Below are 27,035 nucleotides of genomic sequence, written 5' to 3'. Positions count from 1 at the left end.
TGATGCTGCTTGGCCTGCTGTGTTCATCCAGCCCTGCACCTTGTTGTCTCGGATTCTCCAGCATCTGCAGTTCCTACTATCTCTAAGTGTGTCATTTGTCCTTTGTATCATTTCTTAACATACACTCCTGAGCAATGAGCTTCATATATCTCTTGTCTAACACCTAACTGTTCCCCTACATCCCCACGATATCCAAAAACAGATTATTTTATTAGATGCATGATCCCATTTCTGAGTGTCTGCTTCTAGGGTGCTTCAGGAGTCATTTCCAGTTGTTAATCCCTGGTATCTTTGTCTGGGATTTGTGATGAAACATGGAAAACAATGACAGACAGAATAAATGATATAGTTCAGATAAACTCATAGATTTTTATATGTTATACAAATGATAAATTGCCATCCAATTTTTAGGCATAGTTATTTGTCTGCCCTTTTCCAAACTCTAAACATTGATTTAGGCAAATTCAAGTCATGCTTGATTTTCTTTTCCAAAAATATCTATTCTTTACCCTTCCAAACCTACTGTTTTTTGGTATAGAAATTTGCCCTCACTACCTAGGTTCAACATAGAAAATGGTTGATCAGTAATTTCCAGTTTGTTTTCCTTTGTCTTCCTGGCAGTTAATCTACTGGCAATTGTGATCTTGTCACGAAGAAAGTGTGGACTGTCCACCTGCACCACTCACTACCTGATATCCATGGCAACAGCAGATTTACTGGTTGTTATCACTTCATTTATACTAAGGAGAATTAATTCACTTTATTTCCCAGAATCATTCCTCAACATCACCCCTGTGTGCAGTATTAATCTTGTCCTGATTTCTGCATCCTCAGAATGTTCTGTCTGGCTGACCGTCACTTTCTCCTTCGATCGATTTGTAGCCATTTGTTGTCAGAAGCTGAAAACAAAATATTGCACTGGAAGAATTGCAGCCCTCGTTCAGACAACTACCTGCGTTCTTCTCTGCTTAAAAGACATTCCCTTCTACTTCACACTTGAACATGAAGTGATAATTGACAATATTCCCTGGTTCTGCAGTTTAAAGCCAAGCTACTTCACTGACCCTGCATGGGTGGCATTTGACTGGTTTGATAAAGTCTTAACCCCATTAATCCCATATGCTTTAATTCTGTTGCTCAATGCTCTGACAGTCAAGTACATTATAGTGACCAGTCAAGTCCGGAACGCACGAAGGAATCTGAGCAAGGGACAGAACTGCAGTGACCCAGAGATGGAGAATAGAAGAAAGTCTATGATTCTACTCTTCACCATATCTGGCAGCTTCATTCTCCTGTGGCTTTTATATGTAATAGATTTCTTATATTATGTCATTACTAGAATTAGTCCTGAATATTACAGTGATCCTAAGCATATCTTTGCAGAAGTTGCAGTTATGCTGCTCAGTTTAAATTGTTGCACAAACGCATTTATTTATGTGGTGACTCAGTCCAAATTCAGGGAACAATTGAAGAGCATGGTGAAACATACAGTCACATCAATTATTTGATGAATTAATAAACAAAACAATTGAGAACCACCTGGAGGTGAGTTCTCAATGTTTCCTGTGCATGAATGTGACTTTTTTTAATCTCCAGATTTAAAGTAACTGAAGAACATGCAGAATTTTGGCATCTCAGCTGTATGTATGTTTTCATCTAAATTGGTGTTAATATGGGACAAGTCAGATCTCAATCTGAACACTGGTTTGATAGATCGCATCTTGTTTTGCTTTTGTTTGAATGAGATATTGTCCCACTGAAACATCGAAACATACATTTGTCCTGACTCATTTTGGGAATGTGCACTGGTCTTCAAGTCCCAGTACTTCTGGGGTCACCACAAAAGTAAATGATTTAATCAAAGTACACAAAGTTCCGAATTTACCTTGTTGATGGACTCAGATTGAGGCCAGATTTCTGTGCTCGGCAAGTATTACTGATTCTGACAAAAAAGTAAGTTCTCAAAACAGGTAAATAAAACTATGAACTATCAACAGATAACTCTGCCAGTTAAAACTCTAACTCCCTTTAAAAACCTTTACATATGCACACAGACACAAACAGATCATTAAAATTACATCAGCGTTATGGTTGAAGGAAAATGTGCTGGTGGAATGTAGTTCAAAAAAACCAGTCCATGAGGTGTTAATTTCATTCTCAAGGCCTTTTGTTCTTTCCTTCCAGGATCTTTCCATTCTTTGCCAAAGAGATAGATGATTTACACATGAATTGTTCATTTTCACAGTCTCTCATTAGAGGCAATAGCATTCAGCAAATGGCAGGAAATTATAACTATTTCCAGGCTTGATTTACCTTGCTGCAGTGAGATAGAGACAGACTTTGCTTCTTCCAGTCTGCACCTGCTCTTTTTTTCCCTTTACACCCAGAAGTGCTATGAAGCACATCTGAGCAACTTGCCCACCACCAAAATCACCATGACCTGACTTGTGATGATGGCCAATATTTGGAGAATCAGGAAGTGATTTATCTGCTGTAGAATTCCTAGCCTCTAGCCTGCTCTTCAGGCTACAGTATTTATAGGGTTTCTCCAGTTCATTTTCTGCTAAATAGAAATGCCCAGATGTTGATAGTGGAGAACTCAATGATGAAATATCATTGATAGTCAAGGGAAAGATGGTTAGGTTCTGTCTTGTTGGAGGTTGGCATATGTATGGCTTGACTATGTGCCACTCATTTGATCAAGCCTGGATATGTACTGCCTTTGGATGATTGAGTTCATTTCTTTTGTTCATCTTTGGCTCTTTCATAGAATCAAAGAATCCCTATAGTGTGGAAACAGGCCCTTCGGCCCAACAAGTCCACACCGACCCTTCGAGCATCCCACCCAGTCCCATCCCCCTATAACTCACCTAATCTACACACCCCTGAATACTATGGGCAATTTGGCATGGCCAATCCAGCTAACCTGCACATCGTTGGACTGTGGAAGGAAACCGGAGCACCCGGAAGAAACCCATGCATATATGGGGAGAATGTGCAAACTCCACACAGACAGTTGCCCGAGGGTGGAATCAACCTGGGTCCCTGGCGCTGTGAGGCAGCAGTGCTAATCACTGAGCCACCGTGCCGTCCCTGGTTCTCAGTTCTGAAGAAGGTCCATATTGGAATCAAAATGTCAACTCATTCACTCTCCACAGATGCTGCTAGACCTGATGAGTTTCTCCAGCATTTTCTGTGTTAGCTACAGATCTCCACCATTTAAGTGTTTCACTTTTCAATATAGGAATACAATTTTTTTAATTCACTCATGGAATGTGGAGGTCTCTGTCTAGGCCAACATTTATTGCCTATCTCCCATTGCCCAGAGAGCTGTTAAGAGTCAACCACATTGCTACAGATCTGGAGTCACAAGTAGGCCAGACCAGGTAAGGATGGCAGATTTCCTTCTCTAAATGGCTTTAATAGACCTGATTGGCCTCTCTAACAATCTACAATGGTTTCATGGTCATCATTAGACCTTAATTCCAGATTCAGTCAGAGAGTAATAGAGCTGCACAGCACAGTAATAGACCTTTCAGTTGTGATGATGCTGTCACTTTAAAAAGGTTATTTTGTCCTTATGGGTTCTTTTGAAGAGAAGTTGTAAAGTCAGAGGTACAGAACTGCCTTCTGAAAATGGCCTAAGTAAACAATTTAGATCCTTTCGGTTTTTCCCTTAAAAGATTGTAACAATGGAAGGGGAGTGGCCAGCTCACACAGACCAGGCTTTCTTGTTTTTTTTTAAACTTTAAAAGTGAGAAGCTGTTTGGGGTCCCAGAAGTGTTGGAAGCCTCAGTAAATGATTCCTAGCAGCGACTTTCTGAAATCTCCCTTAATGTTATTTCCTCCAGAATTGCAAGAAACTGTGTCAGGATTTGCCTTTCTGCCAAGAGGTGTGTTTATGGGATGCTACTACATTGGAACAGTTAATTAGTAAGAGGTACTGCATCTATTATTCATCTAAATTTTCCAATTGTTAAGTTATTCTAAATTCCTCTTTCTTTTGTTTGTATTTTAATTATAGTGTTTAAATAAATGATGTTTTGCTTAACATCGAGTAGTTTGATCAGTGGCATCACATCTGTAACACGCACTTCACATTTACCTTTAAAATAAGAAAAGGTTAGGGTCTAGGTTATCTTCCTTAAATATTTTGAGGGGGTTTTGTCTGATCCATAACACAGCCAACTCATCTATGCTGACCAGATATCCTAAAACAACCTAGCCCCATGTGCCAGCATTTTGGGCCCATAATCCCTCTAAACCTTTCCGATTCATATACAAATCCAAATGCCTTTTATATGTTGTAATTTGTACCAGACTCCACCACTTCCTCTGGCAGCTTGGTCCATACTTGCGCCACTCTCTATGTGAAAAAGTTGCCCCTTACGTTCCTTTTAAATCATTCCCCCTGCACCTTAAATCTGTGCCCTTGAGTTTTGGACCGTCCTACCCTGGTAAAAAAAATTTACCATTCACCGTATCCATTCTCCTTGTGATTTTATAAATATCTGAGGTCACCCCTCCGCCTCCAACGCTCCAGAGAAAATAGCTCCAGCTGACTTAGCCTCTCCCTATATCTATCTAAAACCCTCCAACCCCAGCAACATCCTTGCAAGTCTTTTCTGCACTCCTTACAGCAGGGACATCAGAATTGAATGCAGGTATCCAAAATGGCCTCACTAAAATCCTGTGTAGTTGCAACATGACATCCCAACTCCTATACTCAATGCACTGGTCAATAAAGTTAGGCCTTCTTCACTACACTGTCTACTTGTGACTCCGCTTTCAAAACACCTATGAGCCTGCACCATAAGGACTCTTTACGCAGCAACACTCCCCAGGATCCTACCATTAAGTGTATAAGTTCTGCCCTTATTTGCCTTACCAAAATGCAACAGCTCATATTTATCTAAATTGATCTCCCTCTGCCACTCTGTAGCCCATTTGGTCAATGTCCTGAAATACTCTGAGATAACCTTCTTCACTGTCCACTACACCACCAATATTCACATCCAAATCATTGCTATCAATGAAACAGCAGTTTTGAATCCAAATTCTCCCATCTGCCATGGCAGGATTTAAACTCATGCTTCCCAAACATGTTTCTGGATTAATAATCTAACAACAATACCACTAGGCCACGGCTTCTCCTACCAGATCTTCTGGGAGGTCTTAAAGCTCAGGAGTACTTTGTGCTTTTTTGGCAGCTATTCTCAACTAGATCTGACACCTCTAGAGATTTGCGCACATAAGCGTCTTCCTTCTGCTGTTTCAACTCTAAGATGGGACTATTTACAATGCCTCAGCTCATCCACTTGCCCAGGGTGGCCCACTTCTGCATGGAAACAATTGAAATGTCAAAAGGCAGGAACCACTGCTTGAGGTGCTGGACAGGACCTCAAGATGTAACTTGTAAGTTTTCTTCATTCCAGGTCCGAATCTGGAATGACCGGCTCGAATGGTACAAGGACATTGTGCTCCTGTTAAAGCTGTCTTTTGGGTGAAGACTGACACAAAGTACTAATTTAGTATTATCTTATCACCCCCATGTGGTAACTTATGTGTTTCTTAAATATCCTCCGGTCTACATCTAACACAATTTCCAGGTCCGCAACCTCCTCAAAAAGTCCTTTGACAAGCACCAACTTCCCTTTTGAAACCTCTGCAAGCATTTTGCTTATTGTCATTAATGGTTCTTGCTAATTTGAACCTAAAAGGAATCAAAATCTTCCCCAAAAGATGCATTGATTTTGACCTGATAATGGCACAGAGCCAGCAGACTTAGAAGGAAGCTCAGTTACTGTAAAAAATAAGTGGGAAGACAAACTTAAAAGGGAAAAAAGAAATCTCGATTTGAAAAAAGTACAAACCAAACATCCGAATGGTTTATTGTGCAGGCTGTTTCTGTTAAAATACTTGAAAATTGCTACATTTGCTTATTAAAAAGAGTAACTTAAATAAAGTGATCGATTGCAAACTCCTTCAATTTCACGACACCTGATTTACACGCTTCAGTCTCGTGAAATGACTTTCAGGACAGTTTTAATTAGAGTTTTCACTAGCTGCGATTTGAATAGGTGATTCTTATGCAGGAATTATAATGCGTGATTGCAAACTCCCTTGAAGTTGCGAGGAAGATGTCAGGAAGGGCAAATAGCTGTGCAATTTGGTCCAACAGACAAGCTTCTCACCAACTCAGTGATTAAAGTTCAGTGTCAATGTCCATGGCTGACTTCTATATTCACCATCAATGGCCAATTAAGAAGCTTAACGAAGAGCTTGGTTAACTCTCTTCCCAGGAGGGAAGAGACGTGGCTGGTCTCCCAGCCGAAGAACAAGGGCAAACTGCTTGCCGGGTTTGGGGCCAATTATGCCCGGAGAGGGGGTGGGGTGGAAAAGGGGCACCAACTCAGGTCTCACCGCTGAACCCTCCTTTTCCAACCCCCTACCTTATTCTCCCTGTTCCCATGAATCTCCTTGCCCTTTGAGCCTCCAGAGTCAGGAATGGAAAGTGAAGCAGCTTGAAAGCTGATCTCCAGGAGCTAGAAGCAGCAAGAATTCTCACTGATGTTGGCTCAGAATTGGTCACGCCACACTTGAGTGTTAATCGCTGTTTGCGTTCTGCCCTCACTAAAGCAGCCCAAAGGAGAGTTGATGGGAAACACAGAATTTCCTACAGAGTGGAAGCTGGCAATTCGGCCCATCGGGTCCATGCCAACTGTCTAGACAGCACCCCACCCAGACAAACCCCCTACCCTATCCCTGTTAACCCACATTTCCCATAGCTAATCCACATGGCCTGCACATCTCTGGACACTGTGGGATATTTAGCATGGCCAATCCACCTAACCTGCACAACTTTAGACTGTTGGAGGAAACTGGAGAGAATGTACAACCACACATGTGGTCGCTCAAGGGAGGAATCGAACCTGCATCCCTGGCGCGGTGATATAGCAGTGCTACCCAAACATAGTTTGAGGCCTTTGTTGACAAAACATTTCATAGACACTGGGGATTTTGGAAGATCCCAAAAGATTAAAAACAAAAAAAAAAAAAAAAAAAAACAAAAAACTGTCAGGAATGGAAGATGAAGCCGGCAGCCCGACTGAAAGCAAAAGAAAAGAATCAAACACACAGAATATCGAAAATCTCAGGCAGCACCCGTGGAGAGAGAAACAGAGTTAAATGTCTCGAGTGAGACATGACTATACTGCCGAACAGAAGAATTCATTCCATTCATCTTTCCAGTTCTGAAGAATCAGATTGGACTTGAAATGTTAACTCTGCTTTTTCTCTCCACAGATGCTGCTAGACCGGCTGAGCTTCTCCAGAGTCCCCCCTTGTTTGCTTCAGATTTCCAACATCCACAGTACTTTGCTTTTATTCAAAAAAGATAAGAATGTGAGGAGAATCTGAGGGGCCTGGAGAGAATGGTGGAGCCTTGAATTCCAGACAGGAGCACTGCACACCACCATGTCCCTGCTTTAGGGCCAGACATAGCATTGGGCGCTCGACTGAACGTGGGGAACATGCAAAGTCAAGAAATTCCGAGATTGTGACTTGACCTGGGCAAGGAGAAGGGCTTGTGATACAAGGCTTATAAGACCGTAACAAATAGAGACAGGAGTATTCCTTTCCGTTCCTTGAGCTTGCTCTGCTATTCAGTAGGAAGAACACTCTTCACGTCGACTTTCCTCCTTTCTCCCCATAAACGTTGATTCCACCCAAATAGATCTATGTTAGCCTTAAATATGCACAAGGACTCTGCTCCCATAGCTCTCTGCGGCAAAGAATTCCAAAGCCTCGGAGAGGAGATACTCCTCCTCAATTCGGTTTTAAATTGATGTCCCTTTATCCTGAGATGCTGTCGTCTGGTCCTGTCTTGCATTTGGACAGATAATGTCACAGTAAGGTAGTGTTTGGGTTCAATCAATCAAATCAGTCTCGACTAGAATTGCCATGTTCCGTTAATATAAGAAAGGGTTATTCGAGTACTAAAGGTGCAGAGATATTCGATTTGAGTTCTGGGACTATCCCACTGATGAACAGCCTGTGAAGGGGGTCAAACGTGATAAAACAGCTTAAACATTAGCAGGTCAGGGCTTCACAGTGAAATGTTAACATTGCCACGATTTGGAATCAGATTTTCAAAACATGCCAGAATTTGAGATTGAGCAGGAATCACTCCTCCACGAATCTGTCATTGACTTCAGCCGCTGACCTTGGGAAATGGCGTCTGTGGATTCCCAGTCGGATATGGTAGGCCACTGCGGAAGAGGAAGAAACAATGGTTACTGAGTGTGAGGGAATAAACAGCAGACAGGAGACCTCAATAAATGCAATGGCAATCTGGAATAAATCTGGGATGGACAATCAACAACCTACAGCCTATGAACAAATCGAAATCAAATCAAAAGCCCACAACAAAACCCATTGGGAATAAGCCAGCTGACCAAGATCCATTGTATGTGCAAAATTCCCAGAACAGGGAATGGCAGGGCAGGAAACCTCTTAGCCCCCGAATATATTGTGATCATGGAGGATCTCTGGCCTACCTTCAAGTGTGTTGACCTTTCCTTGATTTCCCTCCTTTGGAGGTTTACAGCTTTCTGTTCACAGACTCATTAACAGTTCATTTAACGTCAATTACATTTTGAGGATTGGTGTTGCAACCATTTCCCACCCTTTTTGTGTGGAAGAGCTTCTTAATTGCACTCTTGACGAGTAAACCTTTGGACCGAGACTTTGAAACTCCCCAATCAACTGAAAGTTTCCCTCCGTCAAAATAGCTATTTCCCTTAATACCTCAAAAGCATCGATCAAACCAGCCCTTAACCTGCAAGATTTCAGTGAACACAGCCCTAGTTTGTTTAATTTCTCGTTATAATTTAACTCTCAAAGTCCAGGTTTCATTCTGATCCGTCGACACTGCATTCCCTCCAAGATCATGGTTCGTATGAGGAATGAACTGCTAGAGGAAGTGGTAGGTGTAGCTGCAGTTACAACATTTGAAAGATGTTTGGCCGATACATGAATAGGAAAGGTTTAATGGGATATGGGCCAAATATAGGCTAAAAGGACGAGCTTAAATTGGGAAAATTGGTTGACATTGACGAGCTGGACCTAAGGGTATGTTTCCGTGCTGTATGACTTTAACTCCTCGTGGTCTAATTTCCTGAACTGCTGCGATTTCTCCATCAGATCCAGACCCCACCCACCACACAGCATTGCACAAACACCCAATAATTCACAATCTTGGGAAAGCAACGTGAAACTCCAGGAACAAACTGCAACGAGAACCCCTACAGAATCAACTCCCTTCAGGAAGTCAAGCAGCTGACAGGAGGCCACATCCAGGATGTGATGTTTCTACAACCAAACATCACCTCTCAAAGATACTTTGAGGTTCAGACTCACATAGGGGCAGCCCTCTGAAGTCAGTCTGAAAGCTCAGCGTTGAACTGTATGAGCTAATCTTTAGTGATCGCACAGAGAGAGAGAGACATTGAGGTAGGAGTCCACCCTTCAGATTGTAGCTCCTGTATCCCAGTTACAATGATCTGCTCTTACTATTTACGAAAACTATTCATACCTTAGGAACTGGCAATGGAACTGGCTGAGGACATCCCATCATCAGAAGCTGTTAATGGAAGGAGGAGGTATTAAAAATGTTCAATAACACATTCAGCACACAAGACACAAGGGACAACAGGGAAAGAGATGGAGACATGGAAAAAGGAAAAGGGTGACATACAGGGAGCCAGAGACACACACAGACGCACAAATACATATACACACACACACACACACACACACACAGAGAGAGAGAGAAAATCAGAGACATCGAGATAGAGGGACAGAGGGAGAATCAGCAGTTGAGTGTTTCAGTCACAGAATGGACATTGAGATGGCCACACAGACATCCAGAGCATAGTTCACGTTCAGCTTACTGTGTGTAGGGACATAGTCACTCTTCCTTCTCGCTGTAAAAACAAGGAAAGTTCAGTGATTGATTTTCTGTATGTTGTTAGACAGGAAACTGATGAGAATGCCCAGTCAAAAGGAAAAGGGTGAACCCTTCTCTCATTGGGTCCAGCTCTGCATTAATACTGGGCCCCTACTCCCACTGACACTGCCACTCCCTCTTTCTCTCACTCCCAACTCACCTTGTGCCGTCTCACTTTCACCTCACCCCGTTGCCCCTCGCACTTCACCTATTCCCCCTCACTCTCACTGCTCCCACCACACCCTGACTTACAAATTCCCACCAAATCCTCCCACCTCTCACTCTATCCTGTTGCTCCTCACTTCAACCCTGAAACCATGGTCCTCATTCTCTCAATGACCTGGCCCCCCCACTCCTTCACTCCCACATGGACCTGACTGAGAGGGGAAAGATTTAAAAGAGACCGAAGGAACAACTTTTTCATGCAGAAGGTAATGCGCGTATGGAATGAGCTGCCAGAGGTGGTCGTGGAGCCTAGTACAATTATAACATTTAAAGGGCATCTGGATGGGTACATGAAGAGGAAGGGTTTAGAGGGATATGGGCCAAATGCTGGCAAATGGGTCTAGATTAATTTAGGATATCTGGTCAGCATTAACGAGTTGGAGCGAATGGTCTGTTTCCGTGCTGTACACCTCAATGACTTTATGGCCCCTTGCTCCCACTGGACCTGAGCCCCTCACTCCCACAATCACCTGACCTCCTCCCTCCTCACGGACCTGACCCAGTCACTCGCCCCACTCACCTGAATGTCTCATCTTCAGTCTCCCATCACTCTCTCCCACCCTCCTGAGTGAACTGAGAGCCTGTGCCAAACTGAAACCCGTTCCTGACCATGGGAGCCTACGCCTCGAAGACACAACATTCAACCCAGAGCCTGGAGCCCTTGCACCCACTCAGTGCTCCCTTCGCTGACTTGAGACTCTCCTCAGGAAGATGGGAACACCCTGGAAGTCTGTTATCCAACGCCCCCACCCACCCCGCTACCCAGCAAAGCCCCCGAGGAGGATGGGAACACCCCGAGGCTGCACTATCCATTGGTAAGAGGTCTTCTTGCTTTCTGATTGGCGTAGGAAGGCAATGATGCAACAAGATGATGGATTGGCCAACAAATGGCTGCAGCATGGCTTAGTCATGTGATGAGGCATCCAGGTTTGGTAACTCCAGCCTCCCTACCGGAGTAAACGCCACCCTGAAGTACTCTCTGCAGACAGTGAGACTGCCTCTCCCAACCTGAGCACTTACAAAACCTTCCCCACCCCCTGCCCTGTTGACCTTCGCTACTGGATCACTTCAACGCCTCAAACCCTTGGTGAGTCACTACAGTTAGCCCATGGGCCCCGTAGCCCGAGGCAATCCCCAACTACAGAGTTACCTTGGGACCACCTCGCCTCCCCGAGCAGCTCCACCAAAACCCTGAGCCCTTAACTTCCACGGTCCCGAGCTGCCCCAAGCACCTACCCAAACCCCCCACCCCCACCACAGCCCTCCAAATCAAGTGGGGCCCTACCACATTTTGTGCAGGATCTTACCTCTCTCTTTGTAGATGACGACAACTACGAGAAGGACTGTGATGATCATGAGTACTCCAAGTAAAATCCCAACAGCAACAAATACCTGGGAGCGAAACTCTGGCACTGTAAGACAGAGAGGAGAGGCACAATGTGTGTGAGACAGAGAATAAGGATTACACAGACCATTCAACCCACTTATTACATTCTAGTGACTAAGCTCCACTCAGGCCTCCTCCCATCTAAACTCATGCAAATTTCACACAGAACACCTACAGTGCAGAAAGAGGCCATTCAGCCCATTGGGTCTGCACTGATCCTCTGAACAGAAGCTCACTCATATGCAAATCCCCACTCTACCTCTGTAACCCATCATTTTCCACATCCAATCCACCTAACCTGTACATCTTTGGACTGTAGGGAGAGAGAGAGAGAGAGAGAGAGAGAGAGAGAGAGAGAGAGAGAGAGAGAGAGAGAGAGAAAGAGAACATGCAAACTCCACACAGACTGTTGCCCGAGGCTGGGATTGAACCTGAGTCCCTGGTGCTGTAAGGCAGCAGTGCTAACCACTGAGCCACCGTCATCAGAACCATATCATCATAATTAACTACTCCCTTCTCCCTCGTATTGCTGCTTAGTTTCACCTTGAACCCATCTGTACTATCCTCTTCAACCACTCCCTCTGGATTTCCTCTTTGCTTTTATAACGTTCTCTTAAATTCCCTCGAATTGGCAATGATGTTTTATTGGTGTTCTGTGCTCAAATCAAGAGGAAACATTCACAATGTACCCATGTGGATAGAATGGGTTGAAGGACTAAAAGGTGATGATGATATTTGACAGCTGCGTGGGAAAATAGATTATACAGGATGGGAAAGTTTAGAATAATTGTTGACTAGCTGCATGACCTTGAATAAGTGCTATGTACATTCCCTCCCGAGCCGAAGATGACACCTGCACTTGTTTTCCCATCCTGTGTTTTCTGTGCCAACCAGCAGTTTTGTCTTTTTGTATCTGCTTTCTTTGTGCTGGCTGTTCATTACACTGTATAAGAGAGAGAGTGTTTCATTCCAAAGGGCAGGGCTTCGCCTTAGCTTGGAATTGTGAATGGTGCCAGAAACGAACTGAAGCCTCTGGGACAGCCATTAATCGAGGGGCCCCTGATGGACAGGAGGGCGTGAGACTTGCTTTTCTTCCTTTTCTCTTCCACTTATTTTTAAATTACTTAATAAACATTCATATTTAAGCAAATCGATGTAGTCGAGCCTTCTCTTACTTATGTTTACCCGAATCTGAAAAGAACTGCTTGGATACACACTGTGATCCAAGGCACCACACTAATGAAACACTTTGTTATTTTAATGGCCTCTATTACCAACCTGCTCCCTAGGGAGAACAGACCGAGAATGTTAATGGTGTCCTGATATTTAGATCCACACATTTCTGTTACCACCACTGTACACATCCTCTACACTCCTTCCAGTGTCTCCATATTTTTGTTTTAAATTACACAGTAACTGGATCTTCACACTGGAACCTAAGTGCAGTCTCACCAAGGTTCCAGACAGGTTTATTACAATGACCCAATTTTATCCCTCTCACAGTGACCAACACTGGGTGGAAGAAAACGAGAGAGAGATTGCACCAAAGGTGCAGGCGGCAGTGGGAGGTTGCATGAATTGAAACCAGAGGCCTGGGCTGACAGAATTTGCTGCTGAGCTCAGAAGAGGGGCTTTGGGTTGGTTCGGAACAGCAGACAGCAGCCTCTAATGAGCTTTTCATGGCTGGGAAGGAGGGGAACTAATGAACCACAGGCAGATACCAAAGAACGTGTGCAATATGAGCACAATCAAAGAGGCTTCTTTTGGTCCGATAAAAGTCGTTGTCCATCACAATGTACTACATTCAAGATTCTTATAGTCCGAACCCTCAACCCTGCTGCTCCCTTGAAGCTCTGCACTGACAGATAGCACTGGCTAGCACAAGGGGACATAGCTTTAAATTGAGGGGTGATAGATATAGGACAGATGTCAGAGGTAGGTGCTTTACTCAGAGAGTAGTAAGGGCATGGAATGCCCTGCCTGCAACAGTAGTAGACTCACCAACTTTAAGGGCATTTAAATGGTCATTGGATAAACACATGGATGATAATGAAATAGTGTAGGTTAGATGGGCTTCAGATTGGTTTCACAGGTCAGCGCAACATCGAGGGCCGAAGGGCCTGTACTGCGCTATAATGTTCTATGTTCTAGATGCAGCAAGCTGACACTGACAAACATTGATGCGCGCAAGTGCGCATATATACGCAGACACGAACACACACACAAAGGCAGAGACACGAACACTGCACAGATACACATCAGTATGAACACACATAGGTACGTGTACGGGACACAGGCACAGGAACACACACTGGCACACATCTCCCCAACTCCCTTCCCCCTCATAAACCCAGAAGCACTCTTTTCTAAATGCCTATCGTACGAAGAACAATTCCCCTTCACTAACCCGGCCCACAATCTCCTTTTTTTGGGGTCTGAAAACTTTCTTCCCACTCAGGGTCTGCATCAGACTCAACCCTCAGGATTCAGGCTTGAGAGTGTCATCTCCACCAGAACCAAACCCAAATGTCTCTATTGGCACAGACTGGCCATGAATACCATTTCCATTTCACCACTACCCACCCAGACCCTGAGCATCACCTACTCATTAATGGCTGCTTTCATTCTAACGTGTGACAAGGCGATGGAGACACAATTTCAGCCCAGCCTTTCCCCTGGGCAGATCGTTCCTTCTACAGTGTCGATGGGAGCTGTGCACTGGTGACCAGGCGCAAATTCTCACCGTAGCATTGACAACGTGAGCCGGGTAATTGAAGATTCTGCTGGGCATTTCCTGTACTCCTGGAACCCTCTGAAAGTCTCCAGACAAATCAGAGACTTGGAGGGTTTTGTTGCAGTTAATTCAATTGGGACTCAGAGGAATTGTTAGACTCTTAATTGCCCATAGTGTCCAGGGGTGTGCAGGTGACATGGATTAGCCATGGGAAATGCAGGGATTGGATAGGGTGGGTGGGCAGGTCAGAGCTGGATGCTCTTTGGAAGGTTGGTGTGGACTCGATGGGCTCAGTGGCCTGCTTACGCATTGTAGGTATCTATGATTCTATGATTAAAGACCCAGTCTAATCCTGGGTAACTATTATATTGACTCCCACAACAGACCTCAGATCACCTCAAATACACCTCCTGGCAGCCCCTTTACAATCTCAAATCCTGACCCAACGCCTATATCACCTCCTGCAACAGCACCTCACCCATTCTTACAACCCCACCCCATGTCCAGATAGGTCTAACCCCATCCCATCCACTGCCCACTGCATCCACCACTAGACCTGATTCTCCACCCCATCCAGACCCAATTCCCTCGGTCCTCAATTGCCCCCAGGATAATCTAGATAACACGCTACTCCACCCTCACCCGATGGATAAAATATCTTCAATTCTGGTCTCCCTGCTGTATGGAAAGATGTTGTACAAGGATGTTGCCGGGATTGGAAGGTTTGAGCTATAGAGAGGCTAAATAGACTGGGGTTATCTTCCCTGAAGCATCAAAGGGTGATCTTAAAGGGGCGTGGATAGCCTGAATAGCCAAGGTCTTTTCCCCCAGGATGGTGGGGGTGGGGGGAGGTGGTGGAAAGAGTCCAAAACTAGATGGCATAGATTTAAGGTGAGAGGGGAAATAATTAAAAGAGACCAAAAGGGGCAATTTTTTTTTCCACACAGACGGTGGTGCATGTATGAAATGAACTGCCAGAGGAAGTGGTGGAGGCTGGTACAATTACAACATTTAAAAGGCATCTGGCTGGGTACATGAATAGGAGGAGTTGTGAGGGGTTAGAGTCAAATGCTGGCAACTGGGACGAAATCAGTTTAGGATATCCAGTCACCATGGACGAGTTGGACCGAAGTGTCTGTTTCCGTGGCTGTGTAACTCTATGACTCTAGTCAACCAAACCACTGCATCACTTGCCTAGCCCCCCGTGTGCCCGAGCACCTTAGCCACTTGGCATCCTGTTCACATGCCACTCAATCCCCTGACACCCGATCTTCCCAACTCCCTTTCCCAAATGCCACCTTACTTAACTTGTACCCTACTTCCTCTGCTCACCAGCCTCATACTTACCTTAACAAACTTAAGCTTTAGCATCAGCTTATCATAGTGTCTGTCTCTTGTGCAGCATATTTGGTCTCCGAATACTGCTGTGAAAATGGGAGAGTGGCTTGTCCTTAGTCAACCGTTCTATGAGTTGAGGGGCCGATCAGAATGGAAGTATGGCTCCGCATTTCTGAAAGAGACCCCTGATCAGAATGCCCTCTCAGAAAAGAGGAGCTCTTTCGATCTGTGAAAGATAAGTGGAGTGGAATGGCATTCTACAGAAAACATGGCCTTGCAATTCGGTTTTAGAAAACCTGTCAACAAAAGTTTAAATTTAAAGAAGGGATTCTGGCAATGGTTAATCATATTGTTCATGTTAAGAGGAACTCATGGTTCATGTCAATTTCCTGTGAGCAGAGCAACTGTGAAACTGGATTGGGAGGGGCAAGACTGAGAACACAGTAAACTCTGTGCACAGAAGAAGGTATGTGTGTTTCTTTCCATCTCACCAACCAGCTTACAGTCTGTTAACAGGGCTCCAAGATACAATGGTTCATGTCATACTGCAATATTCTAGGTTACACAGTCTAAAATCACAACTGTCCAAAAATGGTATGATATCTTTGACACGTGGAAGTGAATGTTTATTTCTCACGCTCCATCCCATCCCTAGCCTGTCCTAAAGCAAGAACTTAGCAGTGACCCACACCATCACACCCCCGTGATCCTAGCCCGAGTCTGGTTTCCTCTCAAACAGTGAGAAACAGTCTTACCATAAATCACCACCAGCTTCTCCTCCAGCCCACTGTGCTCCACATGACAGGAATACTCAGCCTGATCCTCCGGATCAAACTCCATCCATTTCCGGATCTGGTAGGTCCTGTCGTGATTGGGTAAGATCCCAGTGGACAGGGTCTCATCGACCAACACTCCATCCCGCCACAGAGTCACCTCGATGGCTTGGGGGTAAAACCCAGTGATGAGACAGGACAGCCGGTTAGAATCACCCAGACGGGTAAAGGACACAATGGGGGCAACTGAGGGAGAGAGGAACAGGAGTCAGTGCAGGAACATTAAGAGAGAGATCATGATTCTCACTGCTCCCTCATTCCCTGACTCGCATTGCCTCCCCCCCCCATTTAGAACCTCATTTCCCCCACTCACCGACTCTCCCGCCTCCCCCTCCCACACTGACTCTCACTGCCTCCCCACCTCATTCACTAACTCTAACCTCCCCCCTTCACTTCCTCCAATCCCCTCTTGCTTATTCATTGACCGACACACACTCCTGCCTTCGTTCACCGACTGTTGCAAAGTTGGACAGAGTACTTGTGGATTAGGAGGCAGGAAGTTAGAATTTGGTATTTGTAAGTTGCTGGGGGGGGGGGAAGCATTATGCAGCCCCTTTAAAGAGCATGTGCTTAGAGATTTAAAATGGACGTCTTTGAACAGCAGCTTGAAAGTTTGCAAATACACAGAGAGCACCCAAATTGAAACATTTGTATCGAAAGGCCGTACTGTTAGCAGGCCAAGCAGCAGTTTTTAACCAAGACAACAGGCTTTTGAATTAGCCAAATCAATTTGAACCAGGTACTTAGATGCCAAAAATCTATTAAATTTATGTCTGATGGTTTTGAGAACATTGGACCAATCCAACCGACAGAAATATTGATGTGTCATCAAGGGTATAAAAAGGAGGCAGTTAGACAAAGATCCCAAAACTAGCTGCCATCCGCCAGAGCTAACGGTCCTCAACTCTCGAGAGAGAATTATGAACTCTCAAAGCCTCCTCTATGCCTTAGGGAAAGCACCATCTAAATAATAATGTTACCAACAGCACAACTTGTTAATATTCCTGACAGAATAATCGACGGAGAAAGCATTCCTGACAAAAGAATCAATAGAAAAGGCACAGAACATTCCAAAAGACCTGTAACCTGGCTGTTATTTTGAGAGACTAAATGCTTTTTCTTTATATAACTGGGTCTCATATTTATTAGAACAGTATACCATTTGAATCTTGCTTTATTCAGGAACAGCTGGTAGTTAGAAAGGATTTATTCCATTTGTTAATAGTTTGTTAATTTATTCATTGTTAAAGTTAGATAAATAAACTGTTACTTGTTGATTTTAAAGCGAGTGACAGGGGTTTAGTTTACTTAACCACGAGAAGTTGCTGAGAAGCAGGTTACACCACTTCTCACGCTCCTTTTACAGATTATGGCGCGAGCTGCTCCTCTTTGGGTGTTTCAGTTTTAGTTCTCTGGGGGAGGGGGGTGGTTACCCTCCGATTTGTAACACCGACTTACACCCCCCTCACCGACCGGCACTCGCCCACCCCCCTCACCGACCCGCACACCCGCTCCCCTCTCTCGCTCACCAACTCTCCCCATCATCCCCCCCACTCACCCACACTCTTGTCAACGCCCACTCACTTCCCCCCCACCCCCCAACTCCGCCGCCACTCACCGATTCTCACACCCTGCTCAGTCACCAACAATCCCTCCCCTACTGTCACTACCCCACCCCTCACTCAGTGATTCTCAGTCCCCCCACCTCCCTCACTCACTCTCGGTGTCCCTAACCCCTCACTTACTGGTACTCAGCATCTGCTGTCCATAGTCCAGGTAGGTGTTTAGCCAGTGAATGCACTCCTCCTCCAAGTAATACTTCCAGTGCTGATCATTCCACGCTCTGATGTTCTCCCACCATTTCTTCGTGCTCTCTCCCCATTGTACCGTAGTGGCCCAGTCTTGGCGATCTTTGTCAAATTTCATGTAATCTTGCCCGTCCCAGCCAAACTGTGAGAATCCAGTTGCGGTGCCATCCTCCCGGAGGTCACAGCCAGTCATTAGCTGGAACCAGTGGATCCCTGTCAGTGAGATGGATGCAGGGAATCAGATCCCATAGGACTGCGAGACCTCACCCATTAGCCTGCATCAGATCATTCAACAATTGGAAGCAGGCAGTAGCATCAATCATTTCTATAGCAGTATGTAAACATACAAAACGGGGACAGAATTAGGCCACTCGGCCCTTTGGACCGACCCGACCATTCAATTCTGCCGATCTGATGACTTCGCTATCCCATCTATCCCTAATAAACCGACCCCACCACCCCTTTTGAGTCTCCAAAAGGCTACCTGCAAGAAAGAGAGTTCTAAAGATTCACAAAGAAAAGAAAAATGTCCTTATCCTATTCTTAAACAGAACAGCCACTTTATTTTAGGGGTGGCGCGGTGGCTCAGTGGTTAGCACTGCTGCCTCACAGTGCCAGGACTCAAGTTTGATTCCACCCTCGGGCAACTGTCTGTGTGGAGTTTACACATTCTCCCCGTGTCTGCGTGGGTTTCCACCGGGTGCTCCGGTTTCCTCCCACAGTCCAAAGATGTGCAGGCTAGGTGGATTGGCCATGCTAAATTGCCCATAGTGTTCAGGGATGTATAGGTTAGGTGTGTTTGCTTTGGGAAATGAGGGGTTCTGGGAAAGGATAGGAGGATGGGTCTGGGTGGGGTGCTCTTCAGATAGTTTATATGGACTTGTTGGGCCAAAGGGCCTGTTACTGCACTGTAGGGATTCTATTCTATTTATTTTGGTGGTGACTCTGGATCTAGATTGTTTCACAAGAGGAAACAATGTACTTCACATCCATCTTGGCTGGACCCTTCAGGATTGTTTACATTTCAATCAAGTCACCTGTAATTCTTCTGAACTCCAGCCATCACAAGACAAACCTGACCCTACCTTTTCTTCTTCATACAGCCTGCCCATTCCTGGTACTGGTCAAGTGAACCTTCTATGAACTGCCTCCAAAACATTTACAGTGTTACGTAAATAAGAACAGCAATACCTTATACTGTGTTCCAGATTTACTCTCACCAGTGACCTGGATAACTGAAGCATAACCTCCCAACGTTTGCATTCTGTTCCCGTCAAAATAAACAGTAATATTCTATTCACTTTCTTAATTACTTACGGTACCTGGATACCGATACACAAGGACATCCAGACCTCACTAATTGAAACGTGCTTTAAAAGGGTGACTATCTTTAAAATATGCTATCTTTAAAGGATGCAAGAACCCAACAAGTTGTCAAATAAACTCAGGGCTAAATAACTGAACCGAGTGTGAGCAATCCGCTGGATGAATTTGAAGGAGTGCAACGGCATCAATTGTGCATATTCAAAAGGTCTACCAATACCAGACTAGATTGTTACCAAATCTGCAACTCCACACCACTCCTTTTAAAGGATATTTAAAGGACTGAACCTTCCCCTTGCATTCCTTCCTGCAACTGAAAACAAAAATTCTTCTACCTGTTACCTCTTCAAAAAAAAAACAAAAACCACTCTTGCATGTTAGTCAAAGAGGATTTCCCCTTTAGAATCCTTCCCTAAAAACAAGCCACTTTTATTCTGGGAGAAAATTGTGGCAGATGCTGGAATTTGTACTGAAAATAACCAGTACTGGAGATCACAGTGGGTCAGGTAGCATCCATGAAGAGAGAGCAAGCTAATGTTTCGAGTCTAGATGACTCCATCAGAGCTAAGTGGAGTGTGGAGGGGACAGCATTTATGCTACAGTTTGGGCGTTGGGGTGGGGGTAGCGGGTGTAGGGTGCTGGCAGATAGTTCAGATTAAGTGATCGGAATGTGAGAATTTGTGAACCATTCCTTCCTTTTCTTTTAGCTTGTTACATTCTCAATCACCATATCCTCTCTCCTCTGCCCCCACCCCAGAGGGACTATCCGTCCTTTCAATTCTGGCAGCTAGACACACTATTGTACTGCCATTCTCACATTCTGACCACTTAATCTGAACTATCAGCATCTTTTCTCTGCCAGCACTCTACACTCCACCACCTCCACACCCTCCCTCCCCAAACTATAGCATAAATGCTGTCCCCTGTGCACTTCACTCCAGGTCTGAAGAAGAGTCATTTAGACTCAAAACATTAACTTGCTGTCACTCTCCACAGATGCTGTCTGACCCGCTGTGAACTCCAGCATTGGTTGTCTACAAGCCACTTTTATTTGTCTGGCTATGGATAATTGTTTCTACAAGCTTCCCCACTGCAAACTTTAAACTGATTTGTCTGTAACTGCAGGCCTTAGCCTTCCAGGCTTTTTTGAACAAGGGCGCAAAATCTTCACTTTTCCAATTTTTGGGCATCTCCCAAGTCGAGGGAAAACTCAAAGATCCTTCACTATCATTGAATACATCTTATCTGGTCATGGTGCCAACTTTAAGAATCAACATTCTATTGAACACTTCATCCTGATCAATTTTGAACGTTTTTACTGACAGAGTATCCTGCTGGCCAAGGCCGCTTTCACCCCCTTGATAAAGGCAGATACAAAGTGTTCATTTAATACATCAGCCATGCCTCCTGCCTCCATGTGTAAAAATCATTTGGGCCCTAGTCAGTCCTAGTTTTACCACCCTGTTAATATTGACATCCCCACAGAAGACTCTAAGACACCCTTTCATGTTGACCACCAGTCTTTTATCATAATCCCTCTTTGCTTCTCTAACATCTTTCACCTCCTCCCAGCCCTTTCATATTCCTTTTGGTTCTCAACTGTACTTATTCATCTGTCATAAGCACACTTTTTATTCTTTATTTTAACTGCTGTCTCAATTTCCATCTAGGGAGCTCTGAATTTGTTTGCCCTCCTTTCCATAGAATCCCCACAGGGTGGAAGTAGGCCATTTGATCTTTCAAGTCCAAACCAATCCCTCTGAAGAGCATCCAACCGAGACAGCAACCCTCGCCCAAACCTGTAACTCCGTATTTCCCATGGCTAAGCCACCTCGCCTGCTCATCCCTGGGTACTGTGAGCAATTTAGCATGGCCAATCCTCCAAACATGCACATCTTTGAACTGTGGGAAGAAACCAGAGCACCCTGAGAAAACCCACCCAGACACATGGAGAATGGGCAAACTCCAGAGACAGACAGTTGTCTGAGGGTGGAATTGAACCTGGATTCCTGGCGCTGAGGCAGCAGTGCTAACCACTGAAGCACCTTGCCAACCCAAGTGCAAATGAGCCAGCTCCTCTTTGAATTTAGCCCAGTGTTCAGCTACAGATTTTCAAACAGATTTATTCCAGTCAACAAGCCCATACGTGCCTCATTGAAGTTGGATCTTCCTTTGTTAATTAATCATCCTCTGGATTGCCTATTGTCCTTTTCTATTATTACCTTCCTTACAATACAATGATCGCTACCTCCTCAATGTTCTCCCCCACTGACACTTGATTGAGTTGGCCAGCTCATTTTCAAGACCTAGGTTCAACAGTGCACCCTTTGCTGTTGGACTGGACACGTGCTGCTGTAGGAAACTTCCAAATACAATATAGGAATATTTTCCCCTCTCTGTCCTTAACAATACCACTATCCCAGACCATATTTAAGTCGTTTAAGCACCACCACCCCATTTAAAACTATTTTATAATGTTGGTATATTTGTCACTCTCCACTTGTTGGTGATCTATCGACTAGCAATATAATTGCACTTGTTTTGTTTCTGTGCTCAAGTCACATTGATTTTGTCCTCGAACCTTCTGGGATGTACACTTTCTCTAGCACTGCAATGCTCTCCATGACCAATAATGCTACCCCTCTTCCATTTCTTCCTTTCCTATCTATACCGTATAAAACTTATATCCAGAGATATTTACTACTCAGTCCTTGAGCCAGATCTCTGCTACTGTCACAACATAAGACAATCCATGTCTGTAACTCGAAAGTCTAATTTACTATACTCCATGCATTCAGTATCCTTGATTTACATTTCATTACTTTCGCCCTTACTCCAAATTCACATCTTGACTTTCTATCCTCTATACTAGTGCTATCCATCTCTGCAAGCACTCTTAGAATACCTTGGTATTCCTCTTTATAATCCTCTCTTGGTTCCCACATCCTTGCCATGTTTTCCTGCATCCCTTGGTCAAACCCTGAAATCTATGTTCCCCTAATCTTTGGAATATCAGCCAGGTGGGAACAGCTTTCTTTAAAAAAAAAAAGACATAATTTTGAAGTCTAATGTACACTTTCTGTTCCAGCCCTTGTTCTATGGAGATGGAGCCACTTCCTTCCCAATACCCTATCCAGGTGCCATTCCACTCCCAGCTTCTGTCAAAAAGATGGTGAATGGCAAAAGTGTAAGCGCTCACCGCCCGACTGGTTGGTCCGCGCTGCTATCATCTCAATGTAGGTTTCGAAATGTTTCTCCTTCTGCTGTGCCAGCACAGCACTTTGCTCCCAGAATGGGGGCTTCTTATTTTCCACCATCCATTGCCCCTGGGCAATCAATCTCTTCTGATCACTGTCATAGTTAAAAAACTGGACACCGTCCACATAACCGACGATCACAAAGCCTGGGAGGTGGTGGGTGGCAGTCTGAGCAGTGGCCAAGTACTGAAGAAAGTGAGACTCTGAAACAAAAAGAGGCAAGAGGGTCATGTCCTCCACATTGAAATGCAACAGAAAACAAGATCTACAATTGATCCCTGCTTGCTGTGGTCCTCCTGAGTCTTATCCCCTACCTCCCAGATCCCTCACTGAGTGGCCATGATCAAGGCTTCAGCGTCCCACTGCGCCCCTACAATCCAACTGAATCTCTCCTCCGAAATTTGCGTCACCAACCTGTGGAACATTGTATGACTTTAGATGTGGCACATAAACAAAGACTGTTGTTGTTGTAACAGTGTGATCAACAGAGGAAAACATGCAGAGATTGCCTTGCCGTTTCTAAAAATAATACAAATTTTTAACAAACCTTATTGAGTTTTGATTGAGGCAACAGGCTCATAGACAACATATGGTGCACGCAGATCTCACGAAGTGAACCGCAGAATCCCTACAGTGCAGGAAGAGGCCATTCGGCCTACTGAGTCTGCACCGACCTTCTGAAGAGCATCCCACTCCTCCCATCTTAGCCCCGTGACTCCACATTTTTCTTAGCAAAGATATTACAAGAAGTTCTAAAAAAAAGTAATTCAGCAGCTAAATTTCCCAGTAGTTATCTAGGGATGTGCAGCTTATGTGTCAGCCATGGTAAATGTAGGCCTATGGGATAGGTTGGGGTGTTCTTCAGAGTAACTTCACACTCATTCATACACCTGTCCCTGAGGGAAAGAAATTTGACAGGTCAAGCCTGCATGTGACTCCAGTTCCATAGCATTGTGCGGCAGGCTAGGTGAATTGGCCGTGCTAAATTGTCTATCGTGTCCAGGGAATGTGAAGGCTAGGTGGGTTAGCCATAGGAAATGCACGGTTATAGGGGAGGAGAGTGGGTCTGGGTGGGATGTATTTTAGAGGATTGTTGTGTACTCAATGGGCCAAATCACCTGCTTCCACACTGTAGGGATTCTATGCTTCTTAACTTCCCTCTGAAATGACCTGGCAAGCCAAAAAGGAATTTGGGATGGGAAAGAAAAGCTAGCCTTGCCAGAGTTGCATACATCCCAAGAAAGGTTAAATGAATACAAAATCTTGTCTCACTAACTTGATTGAGTTTTTTGAAGAAGTAATGAAGAGGATTGATGAGGGCCTAGTGGTGGATGTGATCTGTATGGATTTGAGTAAGGCATTCGACAAGGTTCCTCATGGTAGCCTGGTTAGCAAGATTAGATCACATGGTATACAGGGAGAACTAGCTACTTGGATACAGAACTAGCTCAAAGGTAGAAGACAGAGGGTGGTGGTGGTGGAGGGTTGCTTTTTAGGCTGAAGGCCTGTGACCAGTGGTGTGCCACATGGGTAAGTGCTGGGTCCATTGCTGTTTGTCATTGATATAAATGACTGGATGTCAACATAGGAGGTACGGTTATTATGTTTGCAGTTGATGCCAAAATTGGAGGTGTAGCTGGCAGCAAAGAAGGTTACCGCATAGTACAATTGGATCTTGATCAGATGGGCCATTAGGCTAAGGAATGGCAGATGGAGTTTAATTTAGATAAATGTGAGGTGTTGCATTTTGGAAAGCCAAATCAGGGCAGGACTGAAACGCTTCATGGCAAGGTCCTGGGAGTATTGCTGAACAAAGAGACCTTGGAGGGTGTGTTCATCGTTCCTTCAAAGTGGAGTCACAGGTAGATAGGATAGTGAAGAAGTTGTTCGGTATGCTTGTCTTTATTGGTCAGTGCATGGAGTACAGGTGGTGGGAGGTCATGTTGCGACTGTACAGGACATTAGTTCGGCCACTTTTGGAATACTCTGTGCAATTCTGGTGAAGGATGCTGTGAAACTTGACAGGGTTCAGAAAAGATTTATGAGGATGTTGCCAGGGTTGGAAGCTATAAGGAGAGGCTGAATAGGCTGGGACTCTTTTTTCCCTGGAGTTTCGGAGGCTGAAGGGGGAAACCTTACAGAGGTTTATAAAATTGTGATGGGCACAGGTAGGGTAAATACACAAGGTCTTTACCCCAGGATGGGGAAGTCCAAAACTGGAGTGCTTAGGTTTAAGGTGAGAGGGAAAAGATTTAAAAGGGGCCAAAGGGGCAAATTTTTCACACAGAGGGTGGTGCATGTATGGAAGTGAGCTGCCATCGGAAGTGGTGGAACCTGGTACGATTACAACATTTAAAAGCTATCTGGATGAGTATATGAATAGGAAGGCTTTAAAGGGACATGGGCCAAATGCTGGCTAATGAGATTAGATTTATATAGGATATCTGGTCAGCATGGACGAGTTAGACTATGCTGTGTATCTCTACGACTCTATAATTCACGAATCGATACAGAACACTAGTGCAGGCTGAATCAGAGTAGCCCTTTCTAATTCTGGGTGTAGTACTTTAGGGATTGTGAGAACTCCTTTGAGAGCTTGTCGAAAAGATAAATTGAAACGGTTCCAGTGGTGAGGAACCACACAGCAATGTGCATGGATTGGAGAACCCAGTCTGTTTTCTTTGGAGAAGACAAGATTGAGGAGATTTGATATCAGTGCTCAACATCACAATAGTCAGAATAGAGAGAACCAGTTCCTTTGGTGAACGGTTCAAGAATTGTAGACTTCCAGTTTAAGGTGATTGTCAAAAGAACCTCTGATGTTTTGTGGAAAGACATTCTCACGATGAATGGTTTGGGTCTAGACTGAACTGGCTGACAGTTCTGAAGAAATGCCATTTCAAACTCAAAAATGTTAATCTCTCTCTGCGGACCTACTGAGTTCCTCCGGCACTTTCTGTCTGTGTTTAAGCTCATCATTCCTCGAGGACAGAACAGTCACAGCTAATCTAATTGTCAAAGGGTGTGGGGTACAAAGCGGGAACAGGGTACAGAGTTGGAAATTCAGCTACGATCATGTTGAGTGGTGGAGCAGTCTCGAAGGGCCGAATGGCCTGCTCCTGCTCCTGCTCCTGATCTCTCTGCTTTGTATGTTTCTAAGCACTTAAAAATGTTTCAAGTAGTTGACAGAATCCAAACAAAACAAGTCGACATCAGCATAAACTGAGAACGAGGCCATTCAGCAGTGAAGTCAGGAGGTTTCTCTTCACGTTGAGCAATAGTGGAAATACTGAATTCAGAAAGTTGTGACTACCCAGGGGGTACTCGTTGCAAGTGGAGATTAATAGAAAACTGAACTGGATTTTTGTTGGAAAATGGTTGGGATGGACGTGAAGATGGGAAATATCGATCATGATTTAATTTAATCGTGAAGGCGTGCACTTCACCCCCCTCCCCGCACGCTCACCAACTTCGTAACCATCTAAATAAAAACCGAAAGAACTGCGGATGCTATAAATCAGGAACATAAACAAAGTTGCTGGAAAAGCTGAGCAGGTCTGGCAGCATCTGTGAAGGAAAATAAATAAAAAGAGTTAACGTTTCAGTTTTGAGGAAGGGTCACCGGACCCGAAACGTTAACTCTGATTTTTCCTTCACAGATACTGCCAGACCTGCTCAGCTTTCCCAGCAACTTCTGTTTTGGTTCGTAATCACCTCCCTCACCCTGCCCATCCTACTACACCGTCCTCAGTCCTCCCGACCGCAGTGTCCACCTGGCACTGGCCCTCTCTCACCTCGCTCTGTTATGTTAATGTTCTAACGCAACCCCCAGCCTGGTACAGCCCCTCTCACCTGCAGAGACCTGTACACACAGAAGCACCAGAAGTATCATTCCCTCCATTCTTACTTCTTTCCTCATGGTGGAAGAGACACTTCGGGCGACCCTTTCCTCAGGCATATCTTTCCCCAATCCCCGAATCCTTCATCCCGTACAGCGATTAAACTCTTCTTCCTGTTTATTCATATAGCTTCGTACCGATCGGAGACAAACGTATGGCCAAACCAATTGCAATAAAAAACATTGATGAGTCACCAGTCTCTGGCAGAACTAGATTTGAAAC

At 44.7% G+C, this 27,035-nt stretch overlaps 2 protein-coding genes across 2 annotated transcripts in view; one reads left to right on the top strand and one right to left on the bottom strand.

Annotated features, from left to right (window-relative positions):
- The window catches only part of LOC125486940 (probable G-protein coupled receptor 139), an 11,944-nt gene extending 10,436 nt beyond the window's left edge, over positions 1–1,508 (top strand). Inside the window, exon 2 of the mRNA XM_048616506.1 lies at positions 622–1,508. Within this exon, the coding sequence (XP_048472463.1) occupies positions 622–1,508 (887 nt within the window). The remainder of the gene's footprint in view (positions 1–621) is intronic.
- A 4,353-nt stretch (positions 1,509–5,861) lies between these two features.
- LOC109919789 (major histocompatibility complex class I-related gene protein-like) lies at positions 5,862–27,035 on the bottom strand. The gene is made up of 8 exons (XM_048616955.1): positions 26,767–27,035; positions 22,857–23,117; positions 18,272–18,547; positions 16,449–16,712; positions 11,542–11,646; positions 9,954–9,986; positions 9,596–9,643; positions 5,862–8,270 (listed from the first exon to the last, which is right to left on the bottom strand). The coding sequence occupies exons 1-7, from the start codon at positions 26,870–26,872 to the stop codon at positions 9,597–9,599; spliced, it is 1,092 nt and encodes a 363-aa protein (XP_048472912.1). The 5' UTR covers positions 26,873–27,035; the 3' UTR covers positions 5,862–8,270; position 9,596.

The sequence above is a fragment of the Rhincodon typus genome, chromosome 35, assembly GCF_021869965.1.
Source record: "Rhincodon typus isolate 14 chromosome 35, sRhiTyp1.1, whole genome shotgun sequence".
In the NCBI taxonomy this organism is placed as follows: Eukaryota; Metazoa; Chordata; class Chondrichthyes; order Orectolobiformes; family Rhincodontidae; genus Rhincodon; species Rhincodon typus.
The sequence above is the reverse complement of the archived record's forward strand: the minus strand, read 5'-3'. Positions and strand labels throughout refer to the sequence as shown.

Coding starts and splice junctions, on each gene's coding strand:
- LOC109919789 (XM_048616955.1), bottom strand. CDS start 26,872: ATGCCTGAGGAAAGGGTCGCCCGAAGTGTCTCTTCCACCATGAGGAAA. Junction 18,548..22,856: donor GCGGACCAACCAGTCGGGCG/GTGAGCGCTTAC, acceptor TCTCACTGACAG/GGATCCACTGGTTCCAGCTA. Junction 16,713..18,271: donor ACAGCAGATGCTGAGTACCA/GTAAGTGAGGGG, acceptor TCTCTCCCTCAG/TTGCCCCCATTGTGTCCTTT.